This window comes from Saccostrea echinata, unplaced genomic scaffold, assembly GCF_033153115.1.
Source record: "Saccostrea echinata isolate AGI-Se365-2 ecotype Australia unplaced genomic scaffold, CSIRO_AGI_Sech_v1 ptg000016l, whole genome shotgun sequence".
Lineage (NCBI taxonomy): Eukaryota > Metazoa > Mollusca > Bivalvia > Ostreida > Ostreidae > Saccostrea > Saccostrea echinata.
In genome coordinates this window covers 14,777,511-14,798,380 of record NW_026889765.1, presented here as the reverse complement: position 1 = coordinate 14,798,380, position 20,870 = coordinate 14,777,511, and the positions used below count along the sequence as shown (strand labels likewise).

Genomic DNA, 20,870 nt, shown 5'->3' with positions numbered 1-20,870 from the left:
GATTTTTCTTGTAAACAGTTAAAATTTGTCGTGATGAGACAGGGGATGTGACATGAGGCACGATTTCAACTTTATTACCTCTCGGCTAATTACCTATAGGCACCTGTTATGGCTTTAATTAATTAACGTTGACCCAGTTTCTTTGGACTTTGATTTTAATTTGATAAGAAAAGTAAAGTTCTTTATGATTTCATACTCTTTGTTTTTCACTGTATGAACACTTTAGATCAAAATCATGATAATTTTGTGTTCATATATTAATGTTGAATAATAATGAGAAAAAATGAGGTCAAGTTGAATAGTCAATTAAAAAGAGCTGATTTATGGGTTTGAATTATTGATAAAGGTCTGTATTTATATGCTGAGTGATCAATAAATAAGTTACTGATGTGTATATATATAGAGAACTGTGTGGATTTTTAATTAAACAGAAGTACATGTAATGGATGGATACGGTTCCAAAGATAATTAGTCGGATTATACAACATTCCAGAGTAGACAATATTTTAAACAATTTAATTCATTGAAAGGGACTTAAAGTTTACATCATATTAGGCAAGATTTTTGGAATACACAACAGTTTCATATATATATATATATATATATATATATATATATATATATATATATATATATATATATATATATATATATATATATACTTTAGCCTTTGATTTTTGAAGAAAAAATTCAACAATTAAATAATAAAAATAAATGTTTAAAATGAAAATTGTTATGTGATTTACTTGGTTTAGGTAATTACATAACATAACTTAATTCCTCTCTTGCATTAGCATACCATGTGATTGTGAGCAACAGCATGTGTTCTGAAACTTTACAGATAGGTTTACTAGAGGATATTCAACATGGCAACACATGGCGCTGTACAGATAACTAGACACAAAATTAAATGATGATGGAAAAAAAGTTGAAAATTACTACCTGATATTGGTCCACTCAAGAAGATGATCATCAGATTTCATAAATAAAGCCAAAGTCTTTTTTTTTAATGCAGTAGACATGAAGTCATTAAACTTATAGCTAGGAGGCTCCCAGTAATTATATAATAACTGTGAGAGGCTGGATAGTTACTGTAGTTCCTTCCTGCTCTGACTAAGACAAAACTCTATCAAGTATTCAAATCGAACACTATTTTCACCAAAAACCCCCTGTTTTTTTGGTTTCCTCAGAAATGCAGTGTACCTGAACAACTTCTTAGACCCTTCATTGACAATTATTTTCTAATTTCTTTTATCACATACAACTGCACTTACATAACTTTCATATCAAGACTGTGAAAATGAACTTTTCTTCTGAAACATTAAACTACAAGGGAAGCAGTGCTCATGCTGCAGAAATAAAAGTTATCAGTTTACAGTTAAGATATTGCAGATATTTTATACTGAGGTAATATGGCTTGATACTGTCACAACAATTGGGGAGACTTAATTACTGTACATGTTTGTGATGGAGAAAAATAAATGAGTCATTGAGGTATTGCAGTGTTTGAGGAACTGCTATTTGATTGTACATAATCAGATGTACACTTGATTGACCGTTGCTATTTTGAACTTAAATATTTGGAATACCAGGGATATCTCGAAAAGAGTTTGCAGTTCCAAATGTATAATGAATTTATATAGTATATATATCATCTCATGCTCAAAGATGTATCCAAGAGTTTCTTTTGTCATACAGTGTGCAACTTAAGAGCCCTCTATACACTGCACACTAGAGAGTTCTGATTTTGTTGTATTTTTATGCATATAGAGTGATCTGCCCTTTGATCAAGAATAAAATAAATTGAAATGTACAATTTATTACTTAATTTGTGATCAAATAAAGCATTCATAACACTTTAATAGGCCAAGATGAATAGATAGAACACTTCATTTGCAGGTATTTTGCCCACTTAAGTAAACAACAGTGATTTATGTTCATCAGTACTTCATTGTCTTTGAATATTTTTCCTGGGGGTAAATGCAAGGCACCCTATGTTGAAAATGTGATAGATAAGCTCAAATGCTTACACCTTTACACACTATAATTTTCTCAATGTCCAAAAAATATTTTCCTCTAGTGTATAGAGGGTCCTTAACTACAAATTAATTAATGCACAAACCTCATCAGATATTGAGAATAGAACTTGCAGCAGACAGGTTAAAATGTGTCATTCCCATATACAGTAAAACCTTGTTATCTCGAACTTGATGGGACCAAGAAAAAACTTCGAGATATCCGATGATTTGAGATATCCGGGGTAAAATGCTTAAAGAATAAGAGGTTGGGACATCCAAATCACTTCGACATATCCATGGTATTGGAGATAACAGTGTTTGAGATATCGAAGTTCAACTGTATGTAAATTTATATGGTGTGAATATTTTACATGTGCTGTAACAAGTTTAGTGTAAGGGGGTTAGAAATGTGTCATGTATCCTGTTTGTTATAGAGAGGCCACATAAGAGTGTATATATAATGTTACAAAGCATGATTGGGCAATAAGGAAAATTCTTGACCTCTTTTCAGATATGAAAATTAAATATGTATATTAAACATGTATACTTCAAGAAGAGATATTAAGCAGAAATAATTTCAGAGATATTTGCTTTGAAGTGATATTAGTTCAGCTGCATAAGTTCTTTCAGATAGTGAATGAGCTAATTCCTTGTTCTGTATTTATTCATTTTTTTTAAATAAAAATATATGTCCAGAAAACCTGAATACTAATCTATAGGTCTACACCAATGGCATGTCTTCATGTTTGCTTTGTTATTGCCTCAAATTCATATGGTCTATCACTTGTTTTCTGGGTCTAGTCCAAGTTTTCAGGAGAAAACCTGATTACCAACATCAATTGATTAGAGAAATGCTAGCAAGATCAATTAATCATCTCGAGCCCAGATAAAAATATTAATAATGATTATAATGCATGTAGTAATAATGTATTAACATGGTCTTAACTCGGGGCTAACTAAGGATAATAGTCATAGACATGAAATACACTACTATGTTGATGGGATTTGAGATTATGTAACAAATGATGTTCTTAAGCCATCAAAAAGTAGGTTACAGAAGTAGGACTTGTGTTTCCTATTATAGCAACATAATGACACAGTTACATTTGCACAATTGAAAAGAAATAGACTCTTGGTTGAATGATGCATTTGTGAATTTTAATTAATATGGACTGAAAATGTATATTTATGCATTAAAACAAACAGATTTAAAAGTTTAATGTAATAGTTAAGTAGCTGACATGTTTATTGTTCACTGTTTGGATATATTGAAGACTTGCATGCTGACATGAAAGCGGCTCTAAAAGCTGAAGAAAATCACCTGACCTGACCTTGACTCGGAAAAAATAAAACCTGATGTAAACAGCTGCTGTTTGATTGTTGCATAAATTGTGATTAATTTTGCAGAAACAGATTGGGTTAGATGTAGGCATTTGGATCAACAGTCAATACATTTATACACACAAGTGGGTAAACTAGGTTTTAGTGTAATGTGTACAAAGAGGGTTAGCTAGAGATTTCAGTCCAGTAATGGTGTGCCCAAAATAGGTTAGCCAAGATAACAGTCCAAAAATGGTATACTTATAAGGCTGAAAAAAACCAGGCCAAAATGGTTTTGGGTAGCTTGAAAGGGGGAGGGCATGGAAGTTATGTAATTTACAACCTTTTTTGACTTGACATCTTTAAATTCCTAATGAATTGGGTATAAAGTTATCTTTTACCTTTAAATGTTCGAATTTACAGGCACGACCAGAAGGATTTGTGTTTAAATTTTATTTATTTTTGTTTTGTTTGGCTTTGTTGTGTTTTTAAGATGTTCTGAATTTAACATAACGAATCATGAATTTTTGTATGGTTTAGTGCATCACTTGATGACCGAGAATGACCTAGAAATATGCAGTAGTGCAGAGGATTTGGGGGGGGGGGGGGGGGGCATCTGGGTTGCAAGTATCAGTTAATGAGCAAATATTTAAAATATGTCTTATTTTAATAATTTCATTCTGAAGATGTTATTTAATGAAATCAGTATAAAACCACTTAGCTTTTATTCATACAATTAAGAATGATAATTTATGTATACATGCAGTGTGACAACTTGGAATATTAAAATCTGTCGATTCCTTTAACGGTATATATTGAGATAGGCAAGGTGTTCTCTCTCTATTTTATTTAAGTTCTGCTTCCTGTCAAAAGTTGTAGGAGAAAAAATGTCATTATATACAAAGACTTTCCTTCACTCAGACATTTTTAATTTTTAATTATGTATTTTGCATAATAAAATATGTTCATAAAAACAGTTGTTCAGAACTTGGCAGAAACAGTTGATGATGGTCACCCTTCCTTTAACGATAATGATTATATATATTATAGCCCCAGTAATTAAGCAGGAAAAAGTAGGAGACAGTCTGGTGTGCACATGAATATATATATATATATATATATATATATATATATATATGCATGCATGCATAATTATACTATATATATATGGTTTAGTAGTTGAGTCAAAATTGAGGGCAATGCAAGTGTAAATTAGCTGAAAGAAGTTGCTTGCCTCTGTCAATTGTGTTAATGTTATTAAGAAAATCAATTTTTACCTCCAACCTAAAGAAAGCTTTTATGGCTATTGAAAAGTGTATTTGTTGTGTATTCAATTAACTTTAGGGGGGAAATCAATATACATTTTAAGTCTGCTGTGTTTCTTTGTGTATCTAAAAAGAATACTTTAATAGGGGTCTAATGTACTGCTCAATATATTTTTAGATGAACAATTAAACTCGCGGCAAAATTATGATTTATAGCTATCACTGGTTCTTATCTCTAGGGGTATCCCGATTTATCGTGTCATCAACTCTCTCAAGTAAATAGCTGTACAGAAAAAGCATACACCTTATAAATGTTGAACATTGATTGAATGGGCTTGTGTGTCTGTTGACATTAAGAAAATGAATTGTTTTGATTTATTCTCTTTGTATGGTGCCAGTCAAATTGTTAGACATCATTCCATGAACAATAAGTTAAGCATTTATGTATGTTTTTTTTCTTTTTCCATGTCTCTGTTAATCAAGTGAAGTATGTGATTTAAATGTTTTGTTTTTTAAGGTTTTCTTTTTAATTTTGCAGTATCTCCAAGGAAAAATTCAAATGCGAATGAACCAAAGTCAGCCCCTCCCCTCATGAAGGGTCCCTCATCTCTAACCAATGATCACACACATGCCATCATCTACAAATCCTCCGACCCTCCAGTACGGGTAAGCTTCCCAGACATAAAATGTATTTTGTTTACATGCTGAATTTTCTTCTATAAAAGAATAGAAAAAAAAATGTGGAATACAGACTAAGCAATCTTTGTTATATATTCTGTTAATTTTGGAAATAAAGTCACATGGATGTACTTTTTAATTCAACAAGCACTGGTAGATGTTGATTGAGGTTCAACTTCGTTTTACATGCTCATTTTCTTTTTTTAAGGTTTCAATATTATGAATAGCATTATCCATTCAGCTATATGAGGTTTCCTTTTGGGTGTACATATATGCAAATTAACTTATGTCTTTCTAGAAAAAAAATTTCTACACTGTTAGGCGTAGAATAAGTTGGTCAGCTGATGTATCTTGGGGCATTGAGTAGGTTATGATGACCTAGCCTCTTTAGAGACGCAGTCCTTTGCCGTTTCTGTGGACTTTACCTTGTCCACCAGTTTGTTGTCAAATATTTTCATAATTGTCAATTTCTGAATGGTGATCATATATGTTGTAGAATTGGTGAAATAGTAAAATGCATGGTACTTACTGTTAATAAGGACATAAGGAGATAACAATTGGGTGTATAATCATTTTATCTCAAAAACTATTGGGGACAGAAAAGTCCATGTAACCAGAAAGAAATGATAGATTTTAAGTTAGATAAGTGATATTTTTATAAATAATTGAACCAAATATTATTTTTACAACTTTCATTTGCAATATGTGAGCTTGAACTTGGTCTGTATGTATTAATTTTCATGATTCTGATAATTAGAATCATTGAAACTGTAAATTTGATGTTTATTGCCACATACAGGATGTCATTTAACAATATATGTATTTGTCAGAGAAATGTGATTCAGAGGAGCATTGTAGCTCATGAGCCTCTGTTTTTTACTTTCAGTTCAATCTGGAGGGAGATCTTCCTGAGATGTCTAACATGGAGATAGAGGATTTAGGTAAGCATCAACTGCTCAAACAAGCTTCAAACTAGACATTTTCTGTGACATTAGACTGACATTAAATCGTTATCAGTAACTTTATAACCCCCACCCCCAGAGTAGACATAACTAAAATTTTCTTTTCTTTTTAAAAGAGTCCTTTTCTTGATTGTGTCTTCTGAAATGAAATGTCACTACTGATTCAGATGTATAACACAGTTACAAGTACACAAGTTAGTACTAAACAGTATCCAGAATACAGGTAAAGGTCTTATAGTAGAGGTCTTATAAGGCAGAATAATGACCTTCAACCCCCATGTGAATATGCTGTATAATTGAAGCAGCTTGCAGCTAGGATACCTTCTTGTGGCTCAGTCCAGAACAAAGCTGTTTGACTTGTAGAAGCATTTGAGTTACTGGATTATTCTCTTCAAAGTTTTGTGTAACATAATTAAAATTGGTTTTCAAAGTTTCTGTTTCCAAGTTGGAGTTTTAGAATTACTGGTAACCTGGCTAAGGAAGTGCTTATGTATTGGGCCAATGTGAGCTGTCAACTTTGGAACCTCTCTAATTTTGTTTATGGTAGAAAGGTGCAAATTTCCAAGAAAAGAAAATTCTCTTTTTAAAAAAAAGTACAGCAAATGGCAAGATTTATTTCAGTATCAATTTTCATTAGTATCTTTAGAGGTTATACTGCAAGTTCTAAAGCTATAGAGGCACAAATTTTAATTGTAGGTAAAAATGTTTTTAACAATTTGAAGTTTTTGCAAAATGAACTTTTAATTCATATGAAAATCTGCAAGCAAGGAGATGTTGATCATAGTGTATTCAAGTTTTAGCTGTTGTCCCTAAGACAGAGATGGAGCCAGAGATTTGCCTTTGAATCTGTAGAAAAATCCATAGGAATGCATGTTTCTAAGTGATGAAATTCATTTGATAGCTATTTCAAGAACTTTTGATATATGGGTATAGGAGGTACCTCTAGAAGTTTAAAGTTTTTTTTTTTCTTTGGTCAGTGCTGGACAGTGTTATACATGGAAAAACAATAAAACCATTAACTGCATGAGCTTTTATGCATTTGTTCAAATGAAGTCCCTATAAGGCCACTGTCCACAATTTTATAGAAAGGTTTAAAGGATATGGGCTTTTAATTTTTTTTTTTAATGTTACTTTACAAAACAAAGCGACAAAGCGTTATATGTGAAGGATCCTCAGAATTGTTCATCCCTCCGTGTTTAATCCCTTTATTTCAAAGTAAAGGGTTAGAGATCAATTAAGGACCTATAACAACAATTATTTTTTAAAAATTTTGATTTCTAAGGGCATTTTTATCAATTGAAGCAGTCAATTTGGTTGGTAGCCTGTTCTTAGGGAAAACTCTGTCCCTATAACAGGAGCAAAAATCGCATGATTGAGGGTTTAGGTCATCAATCTATTATAAGCATATTAATTAAACAATATAGAACTATTAACATGTTTGGATTGATATTTGAAATGTTTTTGTTTTGTAGATGAGAACATTGACCAAGCATTTGCAAAATTTATGCGAGCACACAAATGTTATGACTTAATTCCAACCAGTGCCAAATTAGTAATATTTGACACCCAGTTAAATGTAAGTATGCATTTTACAGAGAAGATGGATCAAACTCTGTGGTTACATAACACCATTATTCACCTTTTTGATATGAAAAAAAGGCAAGGTAGAAAAAATTCATGGTAATATGAAGTATGTAAATGGATAATTTTTGACATTGTATATATACCAGTGGATTAATTCAGTCAGGCTTAATATGTATCTCAAACTACAAATTTATAAAAGAGATTCCAAATACATCACGAATTCTGTGACTTAATTGCTGTATTTGTTTTTCACTGTATTCTCAGAAATGGACTTTTTGAGAACACAGCCTTTAATTGTCTTTACAGTCTTTAACAAGAGTGAATGGGTGTGTTTATGTAAATTAAACCACACTATTTAGATAAGTTTTTAATTAATGGAAATGCTTTTCCTGCCTAGACGGTAGGCGCTGGTAAAAGTGCATTACACGTGTACCTGTGTAGATCTACAGTGGGTTATTTTTTACCTGCAGTGTCACCTCTCCTGTCTTTTTGAGGAAGTTTGAATATCAAAATTGTCGTTAGCATGCTTATTGTGTAAAATAAAGTACAGCTTTGTAAGTAAATGGTTTATTACCGATTGATGTGAGAGGAGTGGTCAGGCGTTGCTTGAGTAAATCATGTAGACTTGATAAACACAGAACAAAAATTGAACTAAAGAAAGAGCTGCGTGCAAGAATGCATGCATTCATACCTTCAAATGTGAAAAACATCTGAAAATTGAAACGAGGTAGTCATTTCAAAAATGGTTCATGTATTCATTTTACATTCCAAAGTGTCCTTGATCTTTTAACAAAATGGGTGTTTAAATATCTTCAATATCTATGTAGAATATTCATGAGGTAGAATTTACCTTTATATACATAGAAAGCCCCTGGACTTTAGCCAATTTGTTACATCCTTGACACAGTCGATAAAATCGGGGAGCTGATGAATTTTTATGTCTAATCAATGTTGGAGAATGTGTGTCAGCCTTTCTACCACACTCAATGATTTCCATGATTATATTAAATCATTTTCCAATTACTTTTGTGTATATTTGTGTATGTATTTGGCTCATGTACAAGATTTCTGCAAAGGAAGTAAAAAAGCATTCTTCAGAACAAAATTAAAAGGGGTTTCTGTTGTGGTGCAATATATATTATCTGGATGTTGCCTTGAATGATCTAAATTTGTAAGATCTATAAATTCTCTTTTAAAAATATCTCCATATAAATATAGGGTGGTTGTTTTGTAGCCAGTCATACTTGAAGTGTCATTCTTGTATTATATGGGACATCTTGCATGTGCCAGTGAAACAAATTCAGATGCCATCTGTTTTCCTTATTTGACTGTTTAATGAATTACAACAGACTGACTCCTAAGCATATATGCAGCATTTGAAGATTTACAGCACTGTAAATTGAGAAGCACCCATAAAGCATTTGAAGATTTACAGCACTGTAAATTTAGAAGCACTCATTTAGCATTTTAGATTTACAGCACTTTAAAATGAGAACTTGTCAGTGTGAGTGTATGGTAAAAATTAACTCTATATGTATATTTGCAGGTGAAGAAGGCATTCTTTGCATTAGTTTATAATGGGGTGCGGGCGGCTCCACTGTGGGATACCACTAAACAGGACTATGTAGGCATGTTAACCATCACAGACTTTATAAATATCCTACATAAGTACTACAAATCACCTCTGATAAAAATGGACGAGTTAGAAAATCACAAAATTCAGACGTGGAGGGAAGAGTTACGGGACAAACAGAGGCCGTTTGTGTGCATCGAGCCTGACGCCAATCTTTACCAAGCCATTAAAACACTGATCACATGTAAAGTTCACAGACTTCCTGTCGTGGACCGCTTGACTGGCAATGCCCTCTACGTCCTCACTCACAAACGAATTCTCAGGTTCCTCTATATCTATGTGAGTATATACAAAGGAAGGTAACTCCACTCATCAACTCTGATTAACAGTGATATAAATCATTCCCAAAATTTGCCAAAGTTGCATAAAAATTTAGAAATAAATATTTATCTTTTGCTGTATACTGTGAAATTTTTATCCCATCTTTATATCCATGTCTATAAAAGTTCCATAACTATCGAATAGCCAACAACTTTAGATAATGTTTAAAGTGATTGATAGGTACAAATGGTATGTTATTTTGAGATTTGTTCCCTCTCCAGATCAATGAATTGCCAAAACCCAGCTACATGAGACAAAGTTTGGAGGAGCTGTCCATAGGAACTTATGAGAACTTGGTGAAGGTAATCATCAAAATAGCTTCATAAATAAAAGATTTACAAAATACTAATAGAGCCTCAAACATTGCCTCTTGCTTAGAAAAAAATCTTGCTTGTGGTTCTTTGTAAGTGAGGAAATATAGCAGACTTAATTGCTTGTATATATGTGTGTATATATATATATATATATCAAGTTCTGGACAAAACTAATATCTGAACCTCACAGACTTCTGAGAAAAGTTGTGACTTTATAGCATTTATTCATCAGTTTGATACTTTGGTGTTTTGTAGGCTACACCTAACACTCCAATCATCAAAGCCCTGAACTTGTTTGTGGATCATCACATCTCAGCTCTGCCTATCTGTGATGAGGAGGGCAAAGTCATTAACATCTACGCCAAGTTTGATGTCATCGTAAGTATGCTCTATCTACATCAGGAAAAAATACAACTCTAGCAAGGGAGGCTATTTTTTGGCTCAATACAGTATAAGCAGAAATATTAGCGAGGAATTAATTTTGGCATTTTTAGCGAGGTTGTTGAGACTGCTAAAATTAAATATCGCTAACAATTCACTCCTCGTGAGAGGTTACCATTATTTTTCTATGCCTCACAAAATTGCTAAAATTACTTCTCGCTAGAATAAATACTGATTTTTCAGGACAAATCGTTTAATTTTTGTCTCGTTAAAATTTCCGCTAATACAGTATATTAAAATCTGAAGTAGTGTATCGTTGATGATAAGTGATCAAGATCTTAGATGAGAGGAAAGATACATGTAAGTTTGTGTCAAAAATAATCGAAAGGGGATAGAGAAAATAAGGGGAATTTCTTGAAAGGTTTAAGGCACAGGTCTTACAAAATGCTTTTAGATACCCACTTCCGGAAGCTTTGGAGTTTCTTTAAGTAATTGCACTGTACTGAGAGCTTATACAATATATAGTAAGGTGTCCTTCATATGTCTAGCTGTTTGTCTATAATTTTTGTTTTTAAATTGCTATTTCTCCTACAGTTTTCCAGTTTCAGTTAAATTTGGTACACATGTAGACTATGCTAAGATACACAGTACTTTTTATTAATTTTTAATTTTAACCAGGGATCATAACTCTATTTATTGATTGTCATACTTTCATAGCAAAGTACTAATTCTCCCTTTCTTGGTAACAAATACAAACCAGTAGGGCTACAGTCTCATCAGAGTTTGATTCTGAAGTATCATTTCAGATGTGTATTATACAGTGATTTACAACAACTTTTTTCAGAATTTAGCAGCAGAGAAGACCTATAATGACCTTGACATTACCATACAACAGGCCCTACAGCACAGAACCCAGGTATTACCCAATCAATGATCAAAGAATATGAATAATATCACTGAGTGCTTTAAGAGTTATCACCATTCTTAATTAACTGTATGTGTTAATTAAGAATGGTGATAACTCTTAAACAAAGAATCTAGCACTTATAACAGTAATTGTATAGATTTTTCAGTGTAGCAAAATTAAAAACTTCGTTGTTCTTTAGGGGGAAAAACGTATTAAAACATTCAGTTTAAGAAGTGTTGATGCAAGTAGAAATAAGACTGAGTTAACTTGTGTATATAACAGTGTGGTTTTTTTGTGGCTTTTTATAATGCTGACATTTTCCTATATAGGAAGGATGGTTTGAGGGAGTTGTGACATGTAAAAAGGACGATACCTTAGAAGTGGTGATGGAGAAAATTGTCAAGGCAGAGGTAAACTACTGCAATCATTAAATATTGTTATACAAAAAAAAAATCCTTGGATAAATGTGTTTTTAACATCCATGATTTATATAAGAGTGTTTCTGAAGACAATATTATCTGGTTTAACACTTCCTGACTAGACTGGCACTAAAAACTTCTGTAATTAAAAAAAAAATAATATATTGATGGGAATTTATCTAATTATATCTTATAAAAATGTAGTTAGTGTCTGCAGGCTGCAAGATTATTTCTTTGCTATATTTCTCATGAAGTCTGAAATACTAGCACACATGAAATGTTGTAGCATAGATTTAAGCACAAATAGCTGAAATGTAGCTTTGTTTTTAATGGTCAGCCAATTTTAGTCTCTCTTGAAGTTGAATTTTTAGAAATATGACTTATAAATGATAATTTAGGTGGATCTTAATAATTTTTAGCTCAGCTGAGCTAGAGTCTCTTATTCTTATGATCCAAGTTTTCCAGTGTATGTATATACTGTAGAAACAGATATTTTCGTGGGGATAAAATTTCGTAGATCTGTGATTTTAAATGGTTTCATGGGGATTTAATTTCGTTGTTTCAAAAGTAACCATGTTCAATATAGCCCTTTAAAATTTTCGTGTAGGATGAAATGTCGTTTATAACTGTTAACAATGAAATAAACAAAATTTAATCCCCAGCAAATATTTCTGCTTCTACTTTATACACAAGTCACTTTCCACATTTTCATTTTTCTCCTCAGAACTTTGGGCCTTTTAAGCCAATTTGTCTCAAAGCATTCTTGAGTTAATGGTATTCATATTTGTTAAATTGAATGACCACACCTTATTGCAAGAGGAAAAATTAAGAAATAGGTTGCTGTTGTGTAAAACCTCTCATGAATTGATGGTCCAGAAAAGGCAAAATGTGTGAATGCAGCCGAATGTAGCACAGATTTAAGTTTGATCAGATCATATGCCAAGTTTAAGCAGTAATGAATTAACTTTGATTTTGGGCCATTTGTGAATTGTATGATATGTTTCCACAGGTTCATCGGTTGATCGTGGTGGATGACGAAAAGAAAATGTTTGGAGTAGTCTCTCTGTCCGATATCTTGAACTTCCTAGTTTTGAAACCTTTTGGTAAAAGCAATACTTTTTCCTAGTTGATCTGGCAAAATAATCCTTCAAAAGTCTCCAATTTATTTTAAAAATAGGATTGAGAGGAATGTTGACTTTATAATTATTAGATAAAAGTAAAACAATTAATACAGTATCAAAACTTTACTAAAATTTTTAGTCATATGTATGCTTTATTAAATTTTTCTGTACTACATAATCATATAAAGTGAAAATCTCTTGCCATAGTTTATTATGCCCCCGGATCAAAAGATCCCCGGGGTATATTGTTTTTGTCCTGTCTGTCTGTTGTCAACTTTAACCTAGCCCATAACTATTGTGCTGTCAAGGGTAAGGCTTTAATATTTGACATGAATGTTCATTATGACAGGACCTTTCCATTGGTACAGAAATTTTTGATCATGTGACCTCAACTGTGACCTTTGAGCTATTGAAAAACTTTAACATTGGCCATAATTATTGCACTGTAGTGTATGTTCCACTCCAGAATTGTGTTACATAGTGTTTCACAAACACATCTTGTAATTTATATAGATATGTAATATAAATATATATATAATGTAAATATATTTAATAAAGATGTATAGTGAAACTTGTCTCATCCGGAAACCACTCCTTCCAAACAACTTGGCTGGATTAGACAACATTCCAGAATACAATATTTTCAACAATTGAATTTACTGTAATGGACTTAGTTGGAACATCGTATTAGGCATGATTTCAGATTTCACAGCACCCGGATTGGACAAGTTCTACTGTATATGATAAATATGTTATGAAATAGCACTTATAGGAATCATCTTCGCTAGCCAAGGGTTTCTGATACGCTACTCTCCTCATAAGCCCTTGGCATACGGTGTTAAGAAAAGTTGGGATTTTTTTCTCAAGTTGTGATTGGAGTTGATCGACATCGTTCGACCAATCAGCAGTTGTTTTTTTGTAAATGACGATATTTGCGTTCGGGATATATCTTGACTCTTTGATTAGGTGAATGAAAAACGCAAGTAAACAACAATCCGTAAGATAACATGCCATTCTATGAATAGCTATATGGTGTCATCCAATATCTTAAGCTACGTGCAAATATGTGATGAAGAATCAATACTGAAGATCTAGATTTGCATTTTAACATGTTTAAATAACAAATTAACATAACTCAATACCTTCTTGTTAATTATTCCTTTAAAAACATTTTTTTTTTAAATACGCTTTTTATTTCTGTCGATGACGCAATCTGTGTGCGTACCTGGTAAGAATTGTGATCACGTGACAAAAACAATCCCGTCTTTTGTCAGCACCGTATGCCAAGGGTTTATGAGGAGAGTAGCGTATCAGAAACCCTTGGCTAGCGAAGATGTTATAGGAATATATATTTGAAAATATTTTTTAGAGGGATGTTTAAATTTATATTCAAAGGAATTTTATGGATACACATAGGGTCTATTAACTTCATTATTACATTGTGTTTTGCCATTGTAGGTGATTTCGTCAACAGAAAATCCTGATGAGGACTGAACACTTCAGAAAGGATTGTCATTAAATGATACCATCATAAATCAGGATCCATGCCCTTTGTCAATGCTGTATGAAATAGAGAACACAGTGAAGAGTTAGATCCCTGCCAGAAAACAGTGAATCAACCAAAGGCAGAGACCTGTCATGTGCTGATTTATTGATCTGGAGTTATTTCATTGTTCAACTCCAGAAGTGGCATGTAAAATTTTGGGGCATTATTTGGATCCAGGGAGTTTCATGTGATGACCTTGAGTCTTGTGTTGGTTACTATAGTTACCAAGACAAAAATAGCTCTGAAAAAAATAAACAGATATATCTGTGATTGTATTGGCAGTTGTCGTAGCAACTCTTTACATAAATTCAGTTAAAATATACTCATTTGTAACCATGCTTTATTCATAACAACAACAAAAAATCTTTAAACTGGGGACAAATATTCAAAGTAATTTTTTTTTTCCTTTCCATATCATATGATTTCCTTCTAATTATTTTTAAGAACATATTGCTTGAAAAATGTATTTTAGTCCATACTTTGATTAATGAGGAAAAATTATTTGGAGAATTGTTGTGTCTGTAAAAATTCTTGAAAGACTGTGTAGTATTGTATGAGCAATACACTGGGCATTGTAGATCATTGTGTAGGGTCTACAGAGCCTCTGTATACCTACATCTCTCTACCTCCTTGACCCTATCAGAGAACATGATGTTAATTGTGTTAAATTTTGTTGTAATATGATTTGAAAAAATGGCAATGATATTGTTTGAAAGATTGAGGGAAAGAAATGTATTTGTTAATTAATTTGTCTGGTCCATTACATGTGTTGAAACATTTTATCAAGATTAAACATTTTGTGCTGATTGAGAGATGGATATATGAAGATGTAAAAGACTTCTTGGTTCATAGTTTGCCAATTAACAATGACTGTCAGACAGATCTTGTTAACATGTGTTTGATTGGATGATTTGTCAGTTAACTTTATTTTGATTGGATGATTTGTCAGTTAACCTTATTTTGATTGGATGATTTGTCAGTTTACCTTGGTTTGATTGAATGAGACTTGAGGCGGATTGGCCGTTTACATGTGACAAATGCTGTGATATAAATTACGATTAGTATAGTTATAGATAGTTCATGTTTTTAGCTCAATTGAATGAAATGGCCTGCTGAGTTCTCAAGATAAAAATCATGAAAATGTGCTTTAATTCAATATTTTACTCCCAGAATACAAAGTGCTGATGAGACTGGATTTCCTTATGCAACATAAATGCTTCTCATGGGACTACACATCAATATATTGTATTTGATAATCTTCAGTACTGATTTAGAGAATTTTGTGTATGTTACTGTCACACTGGAGTAATTGTTAATATTCTGTAGCCTGTTTTATAGCAAGTGCTTCTGCTAATTTGAACACCATCGTCCAAACATTAATCAAGTAATATTTGATCTCAGTACGTTGAAGATTTTGTAAATATGTTGTGTGAATGTTTGTTACATAGAGATAAATACAAGGGTTGTCATTGTGTGTCCCCTCTTGGTCAAAATAAGTATTTTTTAATTTGTATGCAGTCCAGTATTTTATCAGATATATTTTGGCAGGGCATCTCTATCACACAGACAAATACATATGAACACTTGTAGAGTCATTGTTGAAAATATTTGCCAGACAACTTTTTTATCACTTCATTAAATATCGGTGTGCATAAGGTGACTGGATAATTATCCAAATACAAAATATGTCTTTGTGAAAATTTACACACTGATTTAACTTTTAATGCAATGGACTTCAAATCATATGAATATCTATGTTGACGCTGCTTGTTTGAGCTTTTCTGATCAAATTCTTGTCTGTTCTTTTATATTTTTTTTTTCATTTTTCTCAAGAACATTGGACTAGCTTCAAGAAAACCAAGCAGAATATTTCTAAAGAGTTGCCCTATAAGTAGAAATGGAAAGAAATGATATTTATATTAAGGTAGACAATTTAAAAGTTGGTTACCAATGTACCATTTTGCCGGATATATCAAAACAGGAAAAGACAATCACCATTTTATTTTTTTAGTTTCTTGATGTACATTGGCCAGAATTAACTCATCATTGGGATTAAAAAAATTTAAAGAAGAAAAAATAGTCACTATTTGAATTGTTTACTGTGTATGACTTTGACATTAATATACAAACTTCATGAAAAATGATAAAGAATTGGAAGGAAAAGCTTTGACATAGACAATCGTACATGCTTTCCAATCCATTTTCCTTTTGAAAAAGAATTTCAAAAAAGTAAAAAAAAAAAAAAAATGATTTAATCATTTTAACTTCAGGCAAAGTATATTATACTTAAATATTTAAATAAGGATAAATATATAAATAAGGATAAATATTAACACAAAAAATCTGTTTTTCTTCCAAAATTCAAATACATGCATCTTTGCTTAGATACATGTGTAGGTGCCTCTCTCACTTAAGAAGTAATATCTGTTCAGTCAAACAATTTTATTTTTGGCCAATTATTACTCAACATAAATTGCTGAAAAAGTGAGAAAATGTAACTTTTGAGTTCAATTTACTTTTTGTAAATTTTGGAAATATATGAAGTTTTGCTTACGCAAGTTTCTGGAAACATTTTCAAGAGTTAATTTTTACATTTTACACAGTTAAAATTTTCTAATTAGATTTCCATTGAAAGAAATATTGAAAACAAGTTCAGTATGGGAGATAAAAAAAAAATATTTATTTGAGGTATTTTATTTTAAGACCTGTGAACTTTTTTTTTAAAGAAAACCTAATGTTAACCCCCACCCCCCACCCCCCTTGAAAAAAAAGTGTTTCATTGTCATGGTCATCAGATTAGGGGGTTTTGTAGCCATAGGTGAGTGATGGAGAATTCCTATATAAAATGTAAAAGAAAAAAGTTGATATTGGTTGAAGCTATACCATCTGCATTCCAAAAGAATCATTGACTATTGTTGTGAATAGATTTGTTTGTATTTTGAATGTCATATGTTGCACTACAGAGAGTGACATATCACTTGTGGCTCTCTCAGATTCTGGTGTGGCTTTTTGTTATCTGTGGTAATTACTTCAGTTCATTTACCACTGATTTAATTTCATGTTCATTGTTAGAATTTTTTAAATCATTTGTTCAAATTGAAACAAGTTCATTTGTGAAATGCTGTTTTGGGGTATCAAGTTGCAATTTTCAAATTTACATGTCAGGACTGAAGTCAGTATGTAGATATTACAGAGTAATGTAGAGATAGATATACTAATGTCTACTCAGCATGTAGGAGGTTCCTGATTTCTACATGTGTGACATAAAGATTCAGCCATCATCTCATTTTAACATGTATAAAAAAAAAAATATGTATCTTATGCAAGAGAGTGGAAAGTCACAAATGGGGATTTGACAATTACTCAAGAAAAAAAATGTTGTGCTGAAAGAAACTGACAATAAAATGTTGAGAACGTTTAAGCTTTGATTTTTAATGCATGCTTCATATTCGAGAGTATGTGTATAAACAAGTCTTTGCAGCATTCACACATTGAGACTGTGCTGCAGTACCAAGAATGCCAACTTTAGTTGTTGACATTCACAAGTATTTTCAAAATTTGTTCAAATGATGCCCACGAGGATAGGGTGGGGTAAATGCTGTGAAGAACAGCAATGCCAAGATGACTCGGGTGAGAGTTGTGAACTATGAGCCTCTTGTTCTAAACTCTATCTTTTCATGATTTGATTTTTGTTGAAAACAACTGATCAACTCCAACGAAAATTGCAGAAGATCATTGTAGTAACTTGTTGTGCTGCTGATGTGTGAAATCCACTAATGGTAAATGCAGCATTTGTAGATGATTACTTTATTAAAATCCATGAATGATATGTTAGTATCATTTCATCAACTGCATGATATACATTGCAAACCGTAACGTATAATTCGAATCATTAATGGATATCAAACATGCATCCCAAAAAAATTGATAAAAGAAAAGTGAAGTTGCAAACTCGGGCGCGGATCCAGGATTTTTTTTTCGGGGGGGGGGGGGGGGGGGGTATAACCCATTCAAAAAAATTTCCAACCCAAAAGTTTCCTGACAAGCAAAAGAAGGAAAAATATTCCCTTCCCAAACGTATTAAACCCAGAAAATTTCTTGACAAGTCAAAGGGAAAAAAAATACATTTTCCAACATGAAAAACACCTATTCCTGGTGGTGATTGTGGGGCCCAAGTTTTCTAGGGGGGCCCAAAGTCATTTTTATTTGCTTCTGTATATACTTTTAATTACTTTGCACATTCCAGGGGGTCCGGACTCCCCCTCCCTTTAGATCCGCACATGCAACTTATTTCGTAACAGAGAACAAATCTTTGCAACTATATCTTTTCGGATGCTGTCGCCATTGGGATGACATGAAATGCCATAGGGACCCCACCGTGATCCAGCAGTAACCTGGGAATGGCCAACAAAATCACTGAACTTAATCCAATATAGCATGCACGGGACATACTCCGTAGTCCATGCAGAAACAAATTTTACGATGGCAAAATAAACCGAACAGCTTTGTGCGAACTTGAAATTGCTCTGGTTTAGGAATGGTCGAGAATTCCAGAATTTAATAAACAGTTTCCCAAGCCAATGCAGATAGTACATACTGATAACACCAAACTCCTCTTATGTGCAAGTCAGATAGAGTTATTGGTCCACATGGCCGTAGGAAACGGGGGGGGGGGGGCTGTGCCCTCCCCCCCCCTCCCCAATAATTTTGTCGATATATAGAAAACATAGCTACTATTTGCTTGTGCGTCCTCAATAAAATTGTCTGATGACTTTTTTTTGCATGACAAGGAATTTTCCGTAGTTGATAGTCCCCCCCAACTGAAAATGTACGGTTGTGCCCCCCCCCCCCCCAACTGAAATGGCTTCCTACAGGCCTGGTCCATATGTATCATATATAACCAGATGTATTGAACAAAATTATTAAAAAAAGAATTGTCTGGATGATATCAGGTAAATGCTTTTCTTTTTAATAATAAAATTCCTCGGCAATATAGTTTTTATCCAATTTTAATGCTGGTGACAGTTTCTTATTTTAACAAGCTCTTTGCTTCTTTGAATATAGGTCATTATAAGTGATTTTATTAAGTAAGCTATATTTCTTTTACTTTCAACTTAAGGAGCATTGCGCATTTATTGTGCGTGAAATAAATGACGATTGTATAATTCAACATGTTCAATCAAGTATTCATTCTTTTACTCAAATATAATCAAACACTTGCAAACAAATTCCAATTTTATCATTTGCGTTATTTAAGGTCAGACGACACGTTTCTAAAAAAAAAGAGTTCTATAAAAAAAAAATTATTCATATTGTCATTCTCTTGTGATTTAAAAATTGTTTTCAATATGTTTTAAAAATATAAGTACACCAAAAATTGTGACACTGGCAATTCAAAAGATTACCCATCAGGATTATCATCCTTTGGTATCTTGCCCAAATGCCTGGTAAGGTACCTCAATTTTTGGTGAGGAAACTTGTTTAAGTAGCTATACGTCAATGAGAAATTCTTGGGAAAAATTATATATTTTTGAGGAACGTGTCGTCTGACCTTAAGCTTTTTTTCCTCAACATTTTCTCTTTCATTTTTTTCTCCTTTTCTGCTGCATTCATTTTTTTCATATTTTCTCTCTGAATTCTTTTTTCTTCTTTAATTTGTTTTGCTTCTCTCTTTTTATCTTCCTTCTTTTTTCTTTCTTCAAAAGCCTCATTTGAGGTTATTACGAAATACTGACGTTCCGTTTTCTGCTTTCGTTTCTTAGAATCCTTTATAACCTTTGGGATGGTAAAAATATCAGCTACGGAAGCAGAGCCACTGCTCCTTCCAAGATCTTCCACATGTTCCTCAATACTAGTTTCTAAGCCAGACGAAATTCCTGTTAACTCGAGGCTTCAGAACGTATCATCAATGTCAAATCTGTAACAGATTCCTGTATGGGCACGGTCAACAATATATTATTGATTGTTTCAAAACTTGCAGAAAAGCTTTCATCTGAACTTGCATCCATCATTGGGTCTAACGGTAGCATTGGTGTTGTTAGACTCCATTAGGGTGTGGTCACTTACATCAGGAGCTGTGTCTGCTACAGCCGGTGTGTCTGTATCATCTACAGATGGCGATGGAATTAAGTCTGGTGTTTGAGCGATGGTGATTGTCTCACCAGGGTTACAAGAAGATGGACCTTTGGTATGGGTGACATGCTCATCTGTGTGTAATACTGATGGAAGGAAAGCCTCCGCCGGAATCATGTTCGGATCTAAAGAAAATATTCCTGTCGCTTTGAATCCAGACACTACATTGGATTTCTTTGTAGATGCAGACCAAGTCTTCTCAAATACCTTTAGAAACTGGATGTGTCCTACAGCAACTCCAGTTGTGCTGATAAATGAATCTACTTCTT

General features: G+C 32.8%; 1 protein-coding gene across 8 annotated transcripts in view; it reads left to right on the top strand.

Moving 5' to 3' along the window:
- The window catches only part of LOC133188475 (5'-AMP-activated protein kinase subunit gamma-1-like), a 124,564-nt gene extending 106,674 nt beyond the window's left edge, over positions 1-17,890 (top strand). For all 8 annotated transcript variants that reach the window (XM_061323926.1, XM_061323922.1, XM_061323920.1 and 5 more), the window contains exons 4-13: positions 5,142-5,269; positions 6,168-6,222; positions 7,716-7,819; positions 9,374-9,739; positions 10,003-10,083; positions 10,351-10,473; positions 11,321-11,392; positions 11,713-11,793; positions 12,812-12,905; positions 14,382-17,890. In XM_061323926.1, the coding sequence (XP_061179910.1) occupies positions 5,142-5,269; positions 6,168-6,222; positions 7,716-7,819; positions 9,374-9,739; positions 10,003-10,083; positions 10,351-10,473; positions 11,321-11,392; positions 11,713-11,793; positions 12,812-12,905; positions 14,382-14,407 (1,130 nt within the window). In that variant the 3' untranslated portion in view covers positions 14,408-17,890. The remainder of the gene's footprint in view (positions 1-5,141; positions 5,270-6,167; positions 6,223-7,715; positions 7,820-9,373; positions 9,740-10,002; positions 10,084-10,350; positions 10,474-11,320; positions 11,393-11,712; positions 11,794-12,811; positions 12,906-14,381) is intronic.
- The last annotated feature ends 2,980 nt before the right edge of the window (positions 17,891-20,870 follow it).